Here is a 22,950-nt window from a genome sequence, read left to right as displayed (position 1 = left end):
GGAGGACTTTGTTGTGTCGGGTCGGATGGCTTCCAGCTCTACTTTGCCGGAATGAATTAGTGGCATTCAATTGTTTTTCGCCGGTCAAAAAGGCATTCAACTAAATGATGCGCAAACAGGCAGCAAACAGAAACGGCCATACCAGACCAGTAGACCAGCCAGTCGGTGAAGGCTTGATATTATATTGGCAATTGCCAGTACAGTTTCGTGATATTATTACGCGAGTGGACGACGACACCACCAGGAATAGACGACGTCCATCCGTCTTTCTTTTATCTTCTTTTATATAATATTTATTTGATTCTTTCCAAGGTCCAATTTTTGTCGCTCTAGCTGCCCTACCGGGAAATGGCACGATCAGCGATCCTTTGACTCGCCAATTCCGGCGGCCGCCATAAAACTTTGAGCACCGCCACGCCAACAATAAAAAGCCAAAAAACGGGGGGAGGGATATCAACGTTTGGCCACTCGTGTCACAATCTATTCATGTGCACATCTATATACTATTGATACTACTAGCTATACTGCTTGGTCTGCTGGGTGTGTAATGTAGATGTGAATTTCTTTCAGAAAATAAGCTATAGCGTCGGCGGGAGAGAACAAATTGACTACACGATCGTCGTCTGCTGCTGACCTGGGCCGTTTGACACTGCCATTTGCGTCACCGCATCTCTTATTTACTCCCAAAAGTCAAACGATCTGGAGAAGGGCGACGAGAGCTAGGCGAAGGGGCAAGTTCCTTTTGTTTGGAAATAATCTTATCACGGGGCTCCGAGAATCTGACCAATGCTACTCTACAACCACCGCAGAGCCACTACTATAATAAATAAACAAAAGGCCAAACAAGTTCTGAGAAATCTCTCCTGAGCTGCTGCTGCCACTGCTGCTGCTGCTGTGTTTAGACTATTTTTCGCAACGGGTGGTTGCAGAAACCAGCACAGTCTGCTTTTGTTGTGTTGTTTTATTTTTCTCTCTTTTTCTCTGATTATTGCTGCGAGGAATTCCTGCTGGTAATAACACGCCGTTCATTGGCAGAAGCGAATTAAAACAACGGCAAACAACAAAACCCCAAAAAAGAATAAGAAATCAAAAGGGGGGCTGTGAACAAAAAAAAAATAATAATAAAAATAAACAAGAAGAAGAAGAAGAAGAAGAAGAAGAAGAAGAAGAAGCCGTAAAAGGCGAGAGAAGAACTATAGACGCGTCCGTCGGCCAGTGGGCTTGTGTTTTGTTTTCTCTCTCTTTTGTTTGCCGAGAGTGGCAGGCAGGCAGCAGGCAGAGCAGCGAGTCTTCCACACACACATCACAAGACGTAGATGGTATATACTAGATGGGCGACGTCATGCGGCGGCGGCGGTGGCCGTTATCACGCAAGGCATTTTCCTTTTTTCTCTTATTTCGCCCAGCAGTCCAGCACCCTTTCTCCGATATGATAATAGTCGTCTACACGGTCCTCAAAATGCGACTCTCTCGTCTCCTCTACACACGTTCACAATAAAGAGGGAAATTCGAATTTCGTGAAAAATTAAATGGCCAAGTGACACCCGAGGCAGATCCTTAATGAATGGTGTGGGTGTAGCTATATAGTCAGGCTTGAGCTTGCAACTCTTTTGTGGCCCTTTTTTCTTTTTCTTTGCGGACGTTTGGGGCATTGGACTCGCTCGCGCTGAGCTCATCATCGGCCTTGCGCAGTAAGTCAGCGGCTCTCTCTCTCTCGTCTGAATTCGCTTCTCATCAAAGCGCTGCCTCATCCGCGATTTGTTCAGTTAGAACGTTAGACATTCCCTAGGCGCCAATCTGGTCGCCATTTCTCCGTTCGTTGCCGTGTGGGACCCCGCAAACTCTCGGCTTTCCACTAGTTTGGCCGCCGCTTCCAATTGGCCAGCCTATAGAGAAACTGGTGTATACAGGCTAGTTACGTTGCACCTCTTTGATGATTATTGGGACCAGTAGTATAGCTGGGAAAACTCGGACCCGCTATCGGCGGCTATATCCTCCTCCCACGCAAATGGCAATCCAAAGTGAAGACGCAATAAGACGACGCCATTTTTCTTTCTGGTGATTGGCAGTCGAAATATCCAGAGGCAATTACAAGACATTTTGTAGAATTTAACTGACAATCTATTGACGCCTCAATGGGGCTCTCGGTCGCGACAAGTTTTCCAGCACAACAGTACACACACGTCTGCCAGTAGTTTGGTAATAAAAATAAAAACCTTTCCATCAGCGATAGAACTAAGACATTTTTAACATTGCCAATAGCACAAGATCTACTATAGTATAGACCTAAAATATACAAGTCTCTTCTGCCATCAGCAGTAGCACCGTATAGAGATATAAATATGTTGGTTGTGAAGCGTAACGACACTAGGAAGCGCCCGACTACATAGCGCAGCAGCCTAGCTCTCTGGCGACGGCCCTGGGATATGGACGACTGGCACTCGGTCGTCCTTCATCGATAATGACCCGACTGCATGGCATCAGCTTTAGATATTGTGTCACCGTATGCCCATTCACGTGTGTCTACCCTATAGACATAAGTCACGGTGCCAACGGGCTAGACGGTTATGTTATATTATTGCCAGTTGAGAGCATATCGTCGTTTTCATATTAACTGGAAGAGATCGGCTATTATCTAATAAGTAGTCGGACTCATTTACCATATTACTTGGAACACCCAAAAAACCAGCTGCTGTGATGTGATGCGTGTAGAGCATATCGACAATTCCCATCGAACCAGACCAGATATGACTCTGTCATAGTATGCTATACTTATTCGTGATAGGTTGGTGAGTTTCCAGCACCAGCGCTCCTTATTTTATTTCTTCTTTCTTTTGATTCGATATTATTGGCAACTTTTTTTTTTTCGGTCGAGCCCAGCAGTCACGAGAGAGATGGATACCCATACCCGTTCGGCAGCTTCCATTTTGGCTCATGTTATATGACTGTGTGTGCCGCTGGCAATAGTTGACTGCTGGTCGGTTTCAGTTTTGTTTTACGACCGGATTGATGACTTTCGCCCTGGCCATCAGCAGCAGCAGCAGAGCGGCGGTTTTTCCCGTTTAGCCGCGCGTCGATTCTTCTGACGGTCGAAAAGAAATGCCTTGGCTGCTGTACGTCAAAATATATAGAAGCTGCAGCTAGAGATATGTAGTCAAAAGGAAGAAGAACTCCCAGGAGAAAAATCAAAAAGTTTGAAATCTCATATCGTAATAATCTAGCCGAAGAGAAGACCATATGAATGCCGTTTCCAGTTTCACATATTTCGGAATATTTGTGTAACTCTGTTTCAGTACGTACTATAATGCAGCAAACGGACGTCATAGCTATATTATGCACGTGCAGAAGAAGCACAGCTGCAGACGCCAGCAGGTCGGTGAAGAAAGTCCCGAATATTTGTCTTGTGCGTGGGCTCTAATTGATATAAATGACTGTGTACGCACAAAGTCGAAATGACAAAGCTGGTTTTTGTAGTCAGTTTTGCAAAGACAATTGGTGCTGATGCGTGCCGACCAAGAGAAAATAAGTAAAGGAAAACTTGGCGATCTATGCTCAGTTATGAGACGTGTGTAACAGGGCGTCGGTGTGACTATGGCGACGTTCTTTTCTATTCACTCCTTGACTGTATCTAGTGTACAAGGGAGTGGGGTATGGCTGGGCAGCAGCATCCTTTTTCTTCCTTATTCTTTTTCTTCTTCTTCTTCTTCTTCTCCTCGTTTTTCTTGTTCTCTCTTCCCTTTACACACACGCGTGTATACAACAAGACAGGCGCTCACCAGCACACTCTCTCTTCTTGTGATGCCAGCGCGGTTTGTGCGTGAGCGACACTCTTAAAGGCTGGCAACGGTGACGCGGCCAGAGTCAGTCGACTATCAACCGTGCAGCGGTGCGGCTGCTTCTGGCAACGACGCTCCTGTACAGCAGCACGCCAGCAAACAACTATCGCCAGCCACCAACTTTGATTGTTTTGGTTTTTTTCCTGACATTCCACATTTTAATATCCACGACCGTTCACCGTCGTCACACGCCGTATTTTCTGTTGGCCGTTTGATTTCATTTTTTCAAAATATTCCTGGTGTTGTTATTTCGTTATCGGTACTTCTTTTATTTCGGTTGATAAATGCGGAATACGTTGGACGCTCTCATCGTCGTATCAGACTCTTGCGGATGAATGGGACTTTGCTACAGTAAATAGCCCATAAGAACCACACTGAACGGTTTGATTCATCGTCACCAGCTCAGTTGTATCGATTGAAGCGGATTCGACTTGATTTGACATGCAAAAGAGGCCGCTCGGGAGCCAACGATCGAGACGGGCGAAACAAAGGCAATAAGAAGAAAAGGAAGGGAAAAGGAAAAGGAGAAGCCGCCCAATCCCGCGCCTTTGCATGTTGATGGGGGCGGCGTGAATGGGACAAAACGACGACACCAACGTACGTCAACCTTCCAAGTGAACCATCCTCTTCGCTCGCTCGCGCTCTGCTCGAATTTTCCCACTCGTGAGAGACAAACTGTCGTTTCCCGACGCGTGACTTTATCTCTTTTCACCACTGGCGAAAAATTCTGGGAAAAAAACAAACGAATAAATAAATCAAATCAAATAAATCAAACAAAAGGCGCACCCGGGCTGATCCCGCGTTCGAATTTGTTTCTCTCTCGCCAATTATTAACCGGAGCAACGCGGCAGTGTGTACACGAGTGTGAACCCAACATTTGCAACATAATTCAGTCAAATGGAGTTGCTGCAACACGGCGTGAACAGTCGTGAAAGTTTCGTGCTACAATTTGATTTCCTCTCTTTGAATTAAACAAAATAAATGAAAATTTAAAAAAGAAAAGTAGACGAATTGGTCTGATATCAAAGCCGAAAATAGTGGCAGACTCGTAATCATCATCATCGCACAACTTGGCGAGGCGATAACAGCGATCTAACGGTTATTGGAGGAGCACGCGCGACGTTTTGCATGTAATGTTCCAGTCTGAGGCCAACTCATCCAGCAAGTCTTGCTCGGTCGTCGTGTGTTGAATGGCTTGCTCCTAGATATACTCGACACAGCGCAGTGCCTGCCGCCGAGATAGATCCAAAAAAGAAAAAAAAAGAAAAAAAGAAAAAAGAGAGCGAGTGAAAGAGATAGAGAACACAGGGCCAAGAGAGTCGGAGTAGCAGTGGCTGGAAAGTAGAGCAACTAGCTGGGCTGGCTGCTCCCTTTGCTCTACCATCTCTGACTGCTCATTTTCCTAACTCACCCGACCCTTTCCGATGTTGTTTCTCTCCTGATCTTTTCGACTTCACAGTGAAACGCGTGACCGTTCGAAAAACGACTAGAGAGCCCAGCAATTGCCCTCCTTTTTTACGGTTTATACCCGCAAACTCATTGACTTGGATTGTGTTGGTTAAAGGTGAAATTGCCACCTACGCGTCCTGGCCCCGGCCGCCCACTTGTGAATAAGTTGCCCGCTCCTTAATCTGTGTAAACATTTTTCTTGACGGCCGGATCCTCCTCGCTCCCGTCACAGACTGGGCGGCGTGACGGTGTTTGCCTTTTTTCCTGCAACTGTCGGATTTTTGTGTGTTATAATTCAGTGATGTTATTTTTCGATTGGCCGTCCAAGCAAACAGAGAAGGGGTTGATCGTGGCGAGCGCTCGACTCCGATCGAAATCGCAATTAGTGATTATGTAATCGTGAAGTGCAAGTGCAAGTTGTGAGTTTCACAGTCCCCCCCGAAAGCGGATTAATTCTAAAAGTTTCTACATATTAAACTTGGATAGTGCCGAGTGAATATTAGAATTCCACATTAGACAGCGCAGCTGCAGTGCTGGCATTGAATGGCCGGCCAGAAGAAGAGTTCCCAGCTCTTGTCTTCGAGTTGCGGCCCGCTGGGTTGGTTTCCAAACTCCGTCGGAGTCTCAGCACCACCACCTCCGGCCAACTTCAATTCAAGAGCTGGCCTGACTGAGACACGACCACATGTAGGTGTATATATACAGATATGATAAAATTATATCCTCCTTCGTATGCACGGTCGTCCATCTGTGTATATTATTTTCATTTCGTATTTATTTTCTTGTATAAAATGTAATACGCATTTGACATTTTCTGTCTCTTTCGTATATACGTGTACAAAGCGTATGTGTTTGGCTGAGAAGGGATTTGGACATGGAGACTCTTGATGTTGAATAATTTACGCAAATATCTCAGCGCCCATCTGCGCTGTGAAAGCGCATCACAGCCGTCACACGTAGAGCCCACTTGTGTCTCCCATCTGTCTTCTCTTTATTCTCATTAGGGAAAAAAATTCCCCCGGCTCGCATAATGGTGCCAATCATTCACAAGTGCGTCTAATCTTCTCCTTCTTTCTCACCATCACGCCGGTTCTTCATACCTATACAAATCTCACTCGAGGTGATCTTTTCGGACGTAATGAATTATAGCCTAGCCGCTGCCTGTACAGAAAACCGAGTGGCATCTATTTGAATTTCTCCTTCATCTATTTATCTATTCGAATGTCTCTCGTCAAAGAATACGGCACCAAAAGAAGAATATTCCAGCGCCCGTAAAAACCAGCGAAAGGGTTCGAAAATGTGATTACATATAGCTTCGAAACTTTAATTTTCTTTGGCGTTTTCTATGATAATTATTCACAGACAATAACCAAACCCCCAAAAAATCGTTCGGAACGAGCGGTTGGCTCACTCAAGACTCTTGAGTCAAGAGTCATCATTATTAATTCATTGGGAATGGCGGGGAGATTCTTTTCATATGCGCAGCTCTTTTGTTTTCTCATTGTTCTTCTGCGAAACTTTGGGACGTCAGAAAAGATTTGAGAGAGAGAGAGGAGAGTTGAGCTGCTGCTCTCTGTGGCCATTATTCGCCGCCAGCAGTTTCAACAGTATATCCAAAAAGCCTCCTCTTCACCATTGCCATTGCCCATGTTCGGGTGGTGGGGGGAAAAGAGCGCACGGGGCCGGGGTTATAGGATGTAGCAGAGTATAGGCGAGGAGCATTACTCAGCATGACCGGAGTCTTTTGTTCCGTTGTTCGCTGTTTTTTTTTCTTTTCTTCTTGTCTTTCCTATAAATATACTCCCACCAGCAGCAGCCCAAAAAACAATCAACAGTTCACGATGTTGCGCGGCACCGGATGAATAATATCGGCTGTTGTGATGGCTGGACAGCATTTAAAATGCCAGTCGATACACCAAAACCAATGCGTGTATAACAAAGTTTAGAACAGAGAGAGAGTGGAGAGGGAAAATAGGAAAGTATATATAAATATGTACATATAGGAGAGAGATAGGAGGCGAGAGTGAAGAGAAGAAGAAGAATGACCGCCAGGAGAAATCTAAAGTTGGCCGGGGGTTGTTATATAATACAAAACTCCCGTTTGTTTTTTTGTTTTTTCTCCCCCGGCCGCCTCTCTGTTGTAAACGGTTATTTACCCGCTCGTATAATCGGGTTTGATGAGGCAGTTAGGCTGATTAGAATGTGACGACTAGAGGCGCAGCAGCCACAGCGCCCATGGTCCAGAAGAGTCTCTCTAGCGCTCTTGTTTCTCTCTCTCTCTTCACTTTGTCTCTTCTCTGTTATTCGCCTTCATTTTCTTTAAGATAACAAGAAAACAAGACTCGCAAAAAAGAGCCCATGTCCTCAGCCTTTAGCCACACACACACATATGTTTCAAAGTTTTATTTTTCTACGGCGACTGAGAGTATAGCCTAGTAAAATTAAAATCGGCTAATTGATTTTGATTTGACCGTGCGATCCTTCCCGATCAAAACCCCCGACAACGCAGAATAATGTCGAAGAAGAAGAAGAAAAAGAAGAAGAAGAAGAAGTGGAGGAGGAACTCAACGCCACAAAGGAAGACGAGGCTGAGAATCTGAAGAGCCGATCGTCGCTCGTCGTCACCAGCAGCAGCGCTAGGAAAGCCAAGACATTGATTGGCGGTCGGACGATGCGCTTGACGTGGCAAGAGACGGAAAAGCGTCGGGACAGCGACGCGCTGGATCATCTGGTGACTTCATCAGTCGTTCTGCCGCTAGTTGAGACATCCGTCGCTCTTGCACAGCCGCCGACGAATACTCGGGTCGTCAGACGGGTTTCCAGCTTCGAGGACCCGCGTCCGCTGCCGGCCAAGACCAATTACGAGCTGAGGCGGTGCAAGAGCGAAGTCGCCCAGCCGTCTGATCCGTCCGCTCCAGCCCTCGATGCCGGAAACCCGTCGGGCACAGCTCAAAACGCGCTCACGTCCAAAGACAAAATCCAGGCAAAGTTTCATTCATTTCTTTTTTTTTATCCTCCCGCTACTTAATCATTTCTACATTTGAACAAGTAGTCCACACGTCAGCCAGAATTGAGTGTGATTGATTACAAGTCTCTCGTGTAATTAGTTCTGTGAAGAATCTCATTTCACCACGAAATGGGCTAGTAATTGAATCCATTCGAAAGATAATATCTTTTATATCCAGTACCAGACGGCTGGGTATTTGTATATATTTTTTTAAGGTTAGATAATGTTTGTGTAACAACTTGTACAAAAAATAACTTTCCAGTTGGTCACGTTCTTATATACAGACCGATAAGGACTTGTCGCCAAGTAGAAAAAACAACAAAAACAGAGCTGTCGTTTTCAAAAATATTTGAAATAACACTTTTGAACAGGAATGTATATAGATGGAGAGCTAATCAAATGTATGATCCATTAAAGGAACGAGACAAAAAAATCGAAAAAAAAAAAAAGAGAAAAGGCCTTTTTTTTTCAAAAATGGTTTTGTCTTTCGAACAGGCGCGTCGTGTTGGCTCGGTTGGCGCGCGTTATTAGTCAAGGAATGGGAGTCATGGGAGATAATTAGCAAACGATTTCGATCAAAACTCGCTGATATTTCGAGGTTGAAGCGAGAGTCAAAAAGATTCAAGTTAAGATATTCGACACAGACTGGAATGACGGGCTGATGGCGTGTCAAGTCACACGTCATGACGTCAAGTCCTTCGTCACAGTCATGAAAGCAATTTTATTCTTCGTGTAGTAAACAAAACCGGCGCCGCATTTCGAAATCAAAGGGCTGTATATAGACTTTAAAAGGCGCGAAGCCAGACTAACAAAGCTATAGATAAATATAATGCATTGGGAAATGTATTTTTAAAATGGAGAGTTTTTTTTTAAATTAAAATTTAAATAGGAAAATGGGGATTTCCCTACAAATTCGCCAAAATCTTTGAAAGTCGATATTAGTCTAGAAAATTTTGCACGAAATCAATCAAAATGAAATAAAAAGGGAGTATTCCCTCCAATAGGATGTTATAGGCCTATGATAACAGAGATAATTCATTGAGAGAATTGTTAATGATATTCAAGATAGATACCGTAGACCCGTAGATACCGTAGAAACGAATTATATAAACGAGAACCATTGGGTGGGCGAGTATGCTAAAAGAGAGAAGCAAAGCAATCTTGTTCCCAATTCGTGTTTGTCTAACGCGGGCCTTACGTCACTTCCGAGATCATCAGTAGTGCAGTCATGCATCAAAGAAGGAAACAAGGATTTCAGTTTTCGACCGTGATTATATAAATTTCAGAGACTTTTGCTGGGACATAAATCAGGTTACGAAATTTAGATTTGAAAATGAAATTTAAATTCTGATTGCTGACGTAGCTCGATTTCTACCGCCAACTTTTCTTTCTTCTTTTCTTTTTTTTTTAGTAAATTAAACAAATGTCGAAATATTTCTTCGGGAGGAAGAATTTAACGAGGAGAATTACAAGCAAATTGCAACATAAAAAACGAAGACAAGATTAATTGCGACAGACGGAAAGAATGAGAGTTGCAATAAGAATGAGGGAGGGCTTCTAAAATCCACAGATGAATCAAAAAATCAATGACAAAAGAATAAATTGCTATCTGACGTTTATAAACCGCTTTTAGAATGTACCGGCTACAACTGAGATGTGGCCCTACTTTGCATGCAATAAATTATGCTTGATTTCTATCTCACCGTACGACCCATCTGGGGTGGAAAACAACAAGAAAAGAAAAACGGAAAAAAGCAGCGCATGGCATATATTCTCTCTCCTCTCGTTTAGAATACAGCGGGATATGAATTCAGAATAACTGGCATACATAAAACAAAAAATACAGTCACGGTGGGAGAGAAAAAAAGATTGTTTCTATTAATGGACATGTAAATGATAGAATAAAAAAAAAAGGAAAAATGAAGCCGAAAAAAGGTCATCCATTTTGGGCCTCATTGTTAATTGAAAAATATTGGGATTGTGTAGGTAGGCCAAGATAAGAATGGTATATATAGGTATATAGTATATACCATAGCCTCTTTCGGCGTTCAACGAATATTTTGGTTAATATTTCAAGATGATATTATTTATACATGGCCGTGACGTCGAGAGTCGGCACAGGCCCACATATTAGCCCAGCCTGACTCACTGTTTTATTTATCGATCGTTTTTATACATGGACGACGACGTCAGTCGCGCGGTCTGTCCCTAATAGAAACGGGTTCTTTTGTTGCGGCGCCGTCCGGTCGTGACGCTGACGTTCGTGCAATCATCCACTCGCCGCCCAATTAAAGCAAAAGTTCTGCCTTATTTGGTTGACGATCTTTTTGCTGGCCGTCTCTCGCGCACAGTCAGCACTGCTGTGCTGCTCCGTCCTGCCCGCCCCAACTCTGTTTCTATTTTCTCTTTTTTCTCCACTCTTCTTCTTCTTCCTCCACTTCTCTCCTAAACCTATCATTCCCTCGGCTGCACCCTGCATCTGCATTATTCTCTTATTCTTCAGTTCGAATTCTTCTTCTTCTGATCTTCCTTTTTTCCTTGGCATTGCCCATTTTGGCCAATAATGGACACAAAAAGCGCCAGGGCCGTCCAAACCAGGGCGTATCCCAACTAGCTATTCGTTTAGAGTCCTAAAGGCACCGCGCGAGTGTATGACTCGGGTCGATCGATTGAAAAATGTAGTCCACGCCAACAAACGAGCCAACGACTGCGGCCAGCCAGCGGTTCGGACACAATAACGAAACAACTCGAATAGCTCAGCAGTGTATTATATCAGAAGCCTATATAGTAAACACGTAGTAGCCTATATATAGGGCTCACTCTCTATTGATGTTTGACGAGTGAACTTGTTTAGGCTGGACGCCAAATGACCATCAGTTCCAGTACAAGCGCACACGCTGAATCAATGGTCTATAATCTCGGCTGTATTATAGCTGGTCGACATTTCGTGTCTATTGCCTGTATAAACCGTGTCGACGGGGAAGCTTCCGGCCACAACTCCTCCGCCCAAAAGTCAATCGCTGGTATGGCCGAATCAAATCATGGCTGAAACCCAGATTAGATTATCTAGAATACTACTGGCTATTAGATATAGAAATGAATTTAGATCTTATATGATAAATGACTTATTATTAAAGAGACACGTCTATTTTTAATTTTTCTAACGAGACTTTATATACGTTGGTTCGTTAGGCGTTCGCTCGAACGGCCCGAGAGTTGCGAACTTTGAAGCTTCATTATTACCCCGAAGCGGGCTGGGGTTGGGTTATCCTCTTCTGTGCGTCAGTGACTCAATGCGTTTCGTACGGCCTCCTCCTGGCCGCCGGCACGCTGATGACCGCCACCACCCGTCGCTACGGATGGACGCCGGCGAGCCAACCGGCTCAGCGCTTCCTGGTCAAACCTCTGCCAGGCTACGTCACGACGTCCGCCCTGGACCCGGCCATACTGGCCCACTACCGACCCGTCTACCTGTCGTCGGCCGTCAATTACCCAGCGCCCATCTCCAGTCCCGTTGCAGGTTAGTATAGTTATATTTGAGGTCAGAAAAACGATCGCCCCAGCAGCTTCACATCGCATTACCACTTCAACGCTGCTGGACCCTGTGTATAAAGCCATAGCGAATGTGGCGAATGTGGCAGCACTTACATGGCCCGTCTCATTTCGATGCTTTCTTTATGACTGAACGCTCTTTTTGGGGCTCTTTTTCTTCTTCTTCTTCTTCTTCTTCTTCTTCGTAACATTAGGCCATTTTTACGAGGTTATTATGGAGATATGGTCGAAGCGAAGCGGTCAATTAACTCCGTATAGAGCCAAGTCCGACACGCCTTGAAATGCGCGGTTGAAATACTTTCCTCTCGCCAGCTGCCCAACTGATGAGCAATTTAGGATTTTTTTTATTATTAAAGCCTAAAAGTCTGAAAAGACGACGGAAATCTGACGCGTCCGTCGACATTTGGCAGCGTCTTCAACATATAGCCTCAAATGTTCATCCTGTCTCTCCTCTTTTGAATTGTGTTAACTTCTATGGTACGACTATTCTGCGTATGAATAGGCCAATTTGATAACGGTTTCCTTTAAAGATGTGCACCATAAAGATTTTGGACCATCTACCGAATATCCGATTTTTGAAACGTCGCATCAATTTCACATTTTTCGTGACCAGTTGCTGGTCGCCATGCAATGGCATGAAAACTACCATTCTGGTTATTATTTTGTTCACAGCCAAAAAATTTGACACGCAGACCTTTTATGAAAAAAAAACTTCGTTTTGCTTCTATATAACCACCGTTAGGCTTTCTGCCTAAATAATAATCACGTTCCCATTTTTGACCACCTAAAAAAATGTCTTTATACATCCCGCATATTCCAACGACGAGAAAAATAGCGCTACTGCGCTAAAACATAAAATGCGTGGGCATAAAAAAAATGTTGCGGTTCTTCTGCGGGGAGCAGTATATTTCTGTTATTGAATGCGCGCCATCGTCATCATCAATGTCCGTGTTCGCAATGCATTACTACTTGATTCCTCCTTCGCCCTTAAACAATTGCCGGCGTTCATCCCGCACTTTCGTCAAACACTTTTTATTTTTTATTTTATTTTTCAAACTTTTACGGCGTTTCTCAATGTCGTAAACGATGATGGTTTTTCTTACAACGGAGGTGATGGAACCTTTTCCTTATCTCAACTGTTGAGGAGGAACAGGTTTATGGATCTGTTGCTCTGTCACGTACAACACGTACCATCCTCTTTGGAACAATAGTGGTTCTAGTGACATGTTAGTCAAATTTTTGCGATTGACCCATAAATGATTTTTTCAGTGATGAAAATGACTGAAACTATAATAAAACTGACGGGATTTCATGTCTGTGCGACTGGGAATAAAATATATTCCATCATTCGTTTCTTAGAAGCAGACCTTGGCCCCTGCATGTACGTGAAATTGAAATTGATTTTGCTTGAGCACAGAAACATATGGCTGTAAAAGCTAACGATTGTAATTGCCTTTTGGTATAGAGATTGGTGATCGCTATATTTGGCTGATCCATATATGTTCTCTATCGGGAAATATCTGTAATAGCCGTCGTCGTCGTCGTCTTCTCAGATTTCCGATGCCAAATGGCGCGACGCTCAAACGGATTCTGGCTGCTGGCTGGCTGCTGCTGTATTATAGCCGCCTGCTTTGAGTCGACCTCTTGCTTGACAACGTTTTTTGGCTTTTGCCGCATGTTGGATAATGGATATTTTATGTATTCCAGATTGCCAACTATCGCGGAAACCGGTATCTCTATATATTTTACCAGACCGTCCGAATAATGGCACCCAGCACGCCAAGATCTTTTGTTGAAATGATCGAACTAACTGCTCGGCAGCAGCGCCGTTCGGATTTTGTTTCCCCCCCCCCCCCCGCCCGACTTGCTGGGTCGTCATTCACGAGGTTTTCTCTCGCCTTATTGCGTTTCGGGTCCGTCCCGGCCGTCTCTTTTCTTTTGGCTCTTCAACCCTATGGCATTGCTATAATATCAAAACATCAATCGCCAAGAGAAATAGAACATAGCTAGTATAGACGACTAAACTCTTGATCGCTATCCGAGTCTTTTGGCGACTTGCGAGTATATTTATTTTTCCGGGCCATCTTCCAGGTGTTCCAGAGCCATGCGATATATACATCCAACCAAGCACTGCCCATTATAAAAGTAGACAACTGCATCTTCCAGGCGATCCGGTTCCCTCCGAAATCATTTTCAAATTTATTATACAGTACTGCGATGCGCATTTCGGTGCAGTGAACAATATGAGATATTTAGGCTAGTATAAATTTGCTCCCATCCGACCTATTTTATCCATGGGATATCAGAATATATAGCCTGTATAGTACACCTGATTTAATGGCATAGCTGCGCAGTTGTTGCCTCTAGTCATATCTAACGATAAAGCCTTTATCTTTCCAATTGCTTTGGCAGGATGAAAAGAAGAGAATTGCCTTTTCGTCGAACACGGTCTACTATACTACTTTCACTCTCATCTAAACAAATGATAACATCCGTTGGCACTTTCAGATAAACCCAGCATTGACAGTCGTCGCACTTAATGGGAACTCTCATGCTAATCTTTTGAAAGCATCTTTGGAATGGGCTGGGCTAACGCCCACGTATAAATGTTGGAACAACGTAATACGATAAATGGTAGAACAAACATGTCAGCAGCGGGATCTAGCCTATATTGAAGCGTCCGGTACATATAGCCACTTCTGTTTGTAGTACATTACTGGTCGAATAAACGGATCGAATTGACCGAATGATCCCGATGACCTCTCTCGACGAAATGGGAACGACCAGCACTCCCACGCAATAATGTTGTCCTATACCATTTCATCAATTCTTTTGTTTGTGTGTGATGGGTCATTGGAAAATGATTCCCGGGGGGGAGGGTCCAATTTCACGCTGACGCTGATCGATCACGTTGGTTTTCCACGACGATGGATGAGACGTGGTCGACATCTCTTATGGTTTTCGCTCATGTCTGATTTTGATATATAATTCACAGCATTGTCCAGTTATGCTGAAACGGTCACCATCCGCATGAAACCAGAATATTCGTGTACGAACTGTGATTTTTTTCCCCAGCTTTTGCCAAAGACGTCAGCATTAGCACATTTTTTCGATTTTATTCTTGTTCAGTTGTGTGTCTGCCCTGTTGTTCCTTTGCCTTTTGCCCTTCACTTGACTATCGCCGGGCTGCCCGTTGCTGCTGCTGGCCCTTTTATTTCCGGAACGCGTATGATTGACGGGAGCATATTTCTTCCCTTGCTGACTCGGCCACGGGACGTCTGTTTGTTGTCTGCGGGGACGACCCGTGTTGTCGGGACTCGGGACAACCTATTTTTGAATACAAATCGAAGGAAGGGGAACCAAAAAGAAGGGGGCGGAGAGTCCGGGGGTGGTGTCACGCGCATTAGGCGCTATTAACAGTTGATGGTTTCTTCTCTTTCTCTGCTATAACCTCTCTTCACTTTGACGTTGATATATTTATCCGTGGTGCCGTTTCGGGACCAACATTTTGGCAACCGTGAGATAGTAGGAGGCTCTCACGTTCCGCGTCCTTGTCGTGATATCTTACTGTGGCATCTTTGAAGGAATATACACCGTAATCACTTTATTATTTCGCGCTTCAAAACGTTTGCGCTCGTTAGTCACGCAGCAGAAATGCTGTGTGCAAGAAAAACAAGAATGATATTAGAATGATTTCAAGAATTCGGTGGAGCTCTCAAACAACCGAGACATATTTTTATGATGTGATTATATATCTAGCTTTAAAAAATGTTGCACGTTTTTTTCATCCAACACGGAAGGCAGCATCTTTTACCATTGATTAAATTTTTTCGGCTGACATTTTATAGTGAAATTTTCTTTTGTCGTTTGGGTAAAAACTGTCGTGAAAGATATTAATGGCGCTACTTTCTCACAATATTGCTGGAATATTGTCTCAAGTTGTCTTCTGTCTTTGACGACGTAACGGATCATGATGACGATCATTTACGGACAAAAAAAAGGGAAAAGAAAAGAAATGATGCATCACTCAACGCATAACAAAGCACCTTCTCATCATCGATCAAAACTTGATGAATCTTGTTGGTTACGCACGAATTGTTTTTTTTTGTGTTATGTTGTTGCGTCCAAAATGATGCGGCGTTGATCGATTTCCTCGTTAGCGATGGCCAAATAGTGGCAATAGTAGGAGGTGTCGTGCCAGATATAGCCTATGTAATAAGACCCAGTCAAAGGCTGTACCACCACATCGCTAACAACTCTATGCATAATTACATTAAAGCTTGTAATACAGTAAACAGTATAATCACCAATTAGTTAATAACTTTTAATACTTATGCTATTAAATAAGATAAATAATAAATACTACCATAGAGAAATTGATGCTTATCGATGAATTGAGTAGTGAATATTGACAATATTTTAAAGACACGGCCATGCATCCCAATCACATTTCATGACGCCGATCTCTAATGCTTCCCATAACAAAATTAATTCGACACGCAGATAATTGCGTTTAAAAAATTGCTGTGGAAGTATAATGAACGCAGGCATCAAGAGGATGAAACAATTTACAACAAAATCCTTTCAAACGAGTTGCCTAGCGTCTAGCGTGACTAGTGTCGGTTGGGGAAGCGATGCACATATAATTTTTACCTGTTTTGATCTGAAAATAGTTGGGTACGTAGCCAAATCCGTTGACACTAATCTTTTTATCGTAGAAAACTTGCAATAAAAACCCTTTTACTTATTCACAATTTTATTCTTTTGAAAATTTCATGTCTTAGCCATTCTTGGGTTGTAACCGGTTGAAACAAGTCAACTGAGATGCACGGGGTGTTTTGCGACATATATTTAAATATTGATGGAAACCAGAATTAAGGCAATTAAAATGACCCGCGTGAAAGAATCAAAGGGAAATATCCTGCACGTATTTGGAAATCTGTGGTTAAATCTATCAGGGTCGCAGATCAGGGCGGTATGGAGTATTAAATTGTGCCATTGAACCGTATAGATTCCAGAATTACTGAAAAATCAGAATGCAGAAAATTGGGCTTGGTTTCCCTCAATAGGAAATTAAAATTAAAGAGGTAAAAGACTCCTTTTTTCCGTCTCATTTCACTAACAATGTTTAATTTTTAATTTGCGCTCGAGTCATCAGTCAAAAGCTTCCAACATCTCGTGTATCGTCAAAATAGAAAGTCGGGATTTGAAGTGAATGCTGTGTCAGTGGGAAGTCAAGGTAGTAAGGAAAGAAAAAACCATGAACATACCAAATCAGCCATGTGTCTAAATAAAGTATAATCAACGATAACGTTGCTATTTAACCAAAACTAAATCCTAATTATGAAAAAATGAGCCATTCACGATGCATTGCCTTATTTGTGCGAGCCCAGATTATAAATAAAAAATGTAGTGCAGTGAGAACCTATTGTTTTAGAAAGATAATTAGTTGGGACTTGGGAGTTTGTACACATCCTCTAACCTTTTGCATTTATTATTATTATTGTTATTTTGGCAAGCTATATTTGGTTTGATATATTTAGATAAACACACGCCTACACACCTATCAGTCATAAATAATGAACAGCAGTCTGTTTCTTTAGGCTAAGTCATTCCTCTCACGCAACCAGAAAGCTTTCTTGTTTATTTATAATGAGTTTTTTTTTTAATTCTAACAATTTGACTGAAAAGGAAAAGCCAAATAGTATACTGAACCGATTTAACACATAAGAAAACTATCGCAATTATCTTATTCTGACACACTATTTAGAGTCATAAAATAGATAATAAATTTAGTTTTTTTTTAGTCTTGACGACTTCGGAAACATTAAAAGTAGCCAAACAATTGGAGAGTTCCAAAGCGGCAGTAAAAAAAAAAAAATGTGGAATGTGACTTGAGAGTATTGTGTTGGCATCAACATTTTAGTAGGTTTTAAAATCGCATCTGTTATTCTGTCCATGGGTCGAGTGGACCATTTAACCTAGTAAGCCATTGGCATGGCCATTTCATCTTTATGTCTGGGCTTTCATACTCAGCCTCCGAATTTGTACTGCCATATTTGTTGTTACCATTACCTCACATCTCCAGCAGTTGGCTTCCAATGTAAAAGCGCAATCCTCTGCGGGAAGCGGGTCTTACGTACGGCAGGTTATTTGATTGCTATTTTCAAGCGAAAATCAAGTTTTTCATTAATAAAACCAAATACAATTTAATTGCATCATACTTAACCTTAAAACCGGAAACGAGCATCTTTGCAACAAAAAATATATTCAATCATTTATTACTGAGATCAGAATGCTGATTCTGCACTTCTATATGATCTTATATAACAACTAAAGAAGGTTTCTAATTCCGACCGCATCTTGGCATTTGCTAGTCATGAAGACTTGCAAAATTGAGTTCACGGTTTAAAATCGAAATTGCTTTGTATTAGAACCGGTGTCGGTCTCCACTTACTTAGCACTGCACTGTGGTTGTTGAATAATGTCATCTTTTACTTGCGATTGTGCGTCTACACAAAAAAATCGTTCTAGTTTAAACGTCCTGAAACAACTGAATTTTAGAGTTAAAATCATGGTCATAGACTTTACTGTATTAATTTACGATAAATTTTTTTTTCACAAAGAATGACATGAAATATTTTTCTGAAGCCTATTCTGTACATTTCCGCAATCAAAACAAGAAAATCGCAACATTTTTTCCTGGTTAAGGGGATGCCTCAAAAGTCATAACTCTAGCGATTGTTCCAAAATTCTTGAATCACTAGTTTTAATAGCTGTTGAATGATTGCCAAGATGCAAATCATGTGTCGGTTGAATTCTTGTAATTGCAAGAAGATGGCGGTTATGTTACAACATGGGCGCTTCTAAAATAAAACCACCGACATTAAATTCACAAAAGGCACTCAAGTCGTCAGTCAATACGATGCTGTAAGGAAGTGCTCTCCACCCGCGTCCATCTTTGGTTTGATGGAAGGAACTCAGACGAGACGGATGAGAACATTTATTTTTGGGTGCTTGGTTTTCATGATTAGTATAAAACGGGGAGTAAAAGGATTTGAGACGTTCGTCTCTATGGTCTAAACTCCCGTTTTATCGCCTTAAATTAATGAATCGAACGTCATAAAAGATATGCTAAAAGGGTTTTTGAGTATTCTGAAAAACAGAGCTATGAAATTATTCATCGTTTTATTTCTACAATTTCTTAGTCATCTTATTTTAATGGGAGGTTTAAAATGAGCGAAGCATTACTGATGTTCATCTTGGTTATATATGACGTTTTCTTCAAACCGGAGTTTTTTTAAAATTATTATTATTATTATAAAAATAGTCATCGAACAAGGATCCTAATGATCGGTGTACGAGCGAGAGAAAAATGATCGGCTTGTAACAGAAGTTTGGGAGGCACTACACGGATGAAATACTACGTGTCTAGACAGCTTATCACGTGAAGAAAGGTTAGTTAGCTTATAATAAAGACGGCAGCAGCAACCCGAGAGAGAAGTTTAGATAATGGCGAAGTTAACAGCCTTACAGCTAGCGGGTGAAAGTTTGAGGAATCAAAAGGAGCTCAAAAAAAAATACCGTTCACCTTCACCTCCACTAATCAGCACTTAGCGTCGCTCAGCACCTACGATGTTATTTGTGGTAACAGGGACAGCTTGATAAGTGAGAAAGAGAGAGAGAGAGAGAGAGAGAGAAATACCCGGCTTATATAAATGCCTTTCATCGGAGTGGAATCAGTCACATCTATATACTTCGCGGGCTTATTTGATATATATATAAACGGCTGCCGCATGTTTACAAATAGCACGGCCGAGAAGAGAAAGCCAAGGCGGTGCTGAGCGTAGCACTCTCGGGGTTGTTATTAATGTCAATATATCTGTCAGCGCCTTGAGCGGCGAGGGAAACCAACACCCACTTGAAAGAAGAACAAAATTTTGCGGCTCCGGCCGTTTTTCTTATCGAGATGAGACAACTTCTTTCTCATTTGATTCATTAGACCTTTTGACGGTTTCTTCGACACTTAACGTGCAAAACTGATAAGAGCGGAAAGTGGGGGGATAAGAAGGAATGTGGAAAAGGCAATCATCATGCGGAATAAGAGGATAAAGAGCAAAGAGTCTACTGAAGAGACAAAGAAAGTGCGCTGCTGGATGCTTCGCTCACCAGGGAATATATATAAATAGGTCGACATGTCAGCAACCGCGTGATTTCCAGGTCGGTTACTCATTGTTTGTTACTCGCTTTCTTTGTCCCTGTCTGCCCAACTCTGATCCTCCCTGGTGTCTATTTCTACGGTTCAATACAGAAAAAAGAAGGGATTCTGAGTTAAGAAGCAATCGAGATAACTTAAACAGCTACCGTCCCCTCGGAGTAAATATATTTATCACTTATAGCGGTTATGATTATCGCGTTTAATTCTACACGAATTAAACGCGAAGTTGCCAAATTGGCGAGATTTTTTTACATTCTGGTTTAGACGCTTAGTTCTAAGATCACAAAATTCACAACGTTATGAATAAGTAACCAGATATACCTAAGTGATTTTCTCAAATGTTCAATTTTACTGTTTATCTATTGCTGTTCTAAAATAACGAACGCAATTGATCAAACGTATCGTTATACGTTATATGTCTTACTCCATCGATTAGTCATTATCGAAAACAGGAATGTGAAAGAAGCTTATGAATAATTGCAGAGCTAAGTAAATACAATTTCGAATCTGGTTATCATATACCTGGGGAAGCATCACATGTAACAATTTTGTTAGACATTAAATTCCCAGCCGTGTTTCCGAATTGTTGGAAGTTGAAAGAAAGAACGTTATGTGTGTGAAAGAAAAATGTTTAGAAAACGAATTTTTTATTTGCCGCATTTTTTTCATGAATGCCTCGATCACCTAGTTTTAGGCGCGTCCGCTAGATGGCCCCTCGTCTCGGGCTGAATCACAATTTAGTTGGCATTAAAAAAATAAAAATAAAATAAAATAAAATACCCAGGAGAAGTCCCTCACTGGATTAGTTACAAGAGAACGCTTGAGCTACTCGTGTCAAGCGCAAGAGATGGCGTTTCGTCGAGATTCAGAATTTAAGACTTAAGATTTTTTTATTACAAAAAAATTGCTTAAACGCGAGACAAATTAATTGCAAAGTAAACGCGAAAGCTACTTGATGGGAGGTCAAATTTAGATTCACGCGATGACGCGACCATAATAAGACGACCGTCTTACGAGCAGGGCGGTTAATTGGGAAATTCACACCAATATCCGGATGGAATTTTAACTTCATGTTTCCTCTCATTCCACCCCTTAACGAGTATGTGAACCGACTTGCAGCGCCATCTATGGAGCTTGGCAAGCGCAACTCGAGTTCCCCATGTCCACTGGTACCGAGTACCGACTGGTACCCCACTGACATCTCCATGGCATAAAATAAAGCAAAAACAAATCATCGAAGCAATGGAAAGACTATTCAAAAACTCATGTATTTATTATATTACAATCATTAATTTGGCACGCAAAAAAACATATATTCTTTAATTTCATGTTCCTTCGCACATGTGTTGTTCCAGATGTTCTCTGAAGTTTTCGAATATTCTACATGTTCTCCAACCTTTTTTTGGGCAGTCAGGAATTCATTTGATAACGTTTCGAAGAGAAGCTGAATAATATAGAGACGGTCGGAACATATCACATTCTTTGCGACGCGACGGGTAGGCTTCTGCATTCAAATGTCTTACGCGCTTCATATAGCCGCGCTCTCAAAAAGTCTGAAAATTTCTTCGGGGACAACGCGATGACAACACGCATCTCTTTCGCATTCAACTAGACATGTGAAAGTTTATACAGTCTAGCGAAAAATAAAAAGAAAAAAAAACGGGAGACGAATAGAAAAATCTAAGACAAGGGAGAGTCAGAATAAAGAAAGACGATGCCACGCCCATCGTGGGACAAGACTATATAATACGACGAGAAGAGTGAAGCGCAAGAACGAGACGAAGAGAGAGATAAACTCCGTTTTTATGGCTCTTACTCGTTCATCATCACCCATCCATTCCAGCCTATTAACCGTGGATTACACACAAGTGCCACACACACCACAGACTCTCCCTCCCCCTCCAACCCCAACCCCGGCCGTCCCTTTGCCAGAAAAGCCCAGTATAATATATATTTATATATAATATCATGGCGAATGGGGGTATAGAATGCATAGACGAGGGGTTGATTGTATAAGGCATAGTCGCGTAGACTCGCAGCGACGGATCTTGGCGCCGGCCACGCTCGGCACTCATCCCGCATGTCTCTTATATTCGCCATTGCAAATTTGGAACAGCGTTCCGCACTTAAGCAAGACACATATATGCACACAAATGCGCAACCACAGACACACATAGACACACTGTGAAAAATAAAAAGAATGCACGGAAAAGGGATATGAATCTCTTGCTATCTTTTTTTGAGTGCCAAGCGTGTGAGAGATAATAATTCCATCAGTTTCTCATTTTGCAACTGATGAGAAATAGAATCTCGGTTACAACTTTACGATTAGATGCGACTCTGAGCAACTTCCCAGATCATTAAATGGGACCGCATTAGCACTGTACGTACTAGCCGAAGCTGTATGAGCGATTGACGGCAACACTTGGCCAAAATCGAATCACCGACTATGGTTGGTTTATTTGGGATAGATGTTGTTACATAACTGCACTCCCCACACAGTATCTAGATAGATTTTTTTATGTTAGCTCTTTTGTTTGGGAAGTGTGTTCCGAGCGAAAAATCAGATTACAAGTGAGAGAGAGAGAGAGAAACGCGCGTAGAACGCCTGGAGACTCTAAGATACTAAAGTACTGGTAATTGATTTCTCCTGAAAATAGACTCACGCCATGTGATGCGACTATCTATAAAATTACATCGATAAGAGTAACTGATTGTGCCGCAGGCCTTTACGGTTCCTCTCTGGCTGGTTTCTCCTCAGTGCCGCATTGACCTCCTTTTTGGCAAGGTATTTTTAGAAGGATTTTCAATCTAAATATGAAATGTGACCCGTGATTTGAACGTCGCGCATAATATGCAAAATGGGATGTCAACTTTGTCTGCATAAC

The 22,950-nt window shown here is 42.3% G+C and overlaps 1 protein-coding gene across 3 annotated transcripts in view; it reads left to right on the top strand.

The window, feature by feature from the left end:
• Positions 1-22,950, top strand: part of LOC124320189 (monocarboxylate transporter 2-like) — a 56,304-nt gene that overhangs the window by 11,994 nt on the left and 21,360 nt on the right. Inside the window, exons 1-3 of one of the 3 annotated variants that reach the window (XM_046782872.1) lie at positions 3,855-5,972; positions 7,795-8,268; positions 11,485-11,812. The exons of 1 other annotated variant lie outside the window; for it this stretch is intronic. In XM_046782872.1, the coding sequence (XP_046638828.1) occupies positions 5,829-5,972; positions 7,795-8,268; positions 11,485-11,812 (946 nt within the window). In that variant the 5' untranslated portion in view covers positions 3,855-5,828. Of the gene's footprint in view, positions 1-3,854; positions 5,973-7,794; positions 8,269-11,484; positions 11,813-22,950 lie in introns of those variants that run through there. One more of the 3 variants, XM_046782874.1, reaches the window with a different exon arrangement.

This window comes from Daphnia pulicaria, chromosome 1 (assembly GCF_021234035.1).
Source record: "Daphnia pulicaria isolate SC F1-1A chromosome 1, SC_F0-13Bv2, whole genome shotgun sequence".
Lineage (NCBI taxonomy): Eukaryota > Metazoa > Arthropoda > Branchiopoda > Diplostraca > Daphniidae > Daphnia > Daphnia pulicaria.
The sequence above is the reverse complement of the archived record's forward strand: the minus strand, read 5'-3'. Positions and strand labels throughout refer to the sequence as shown.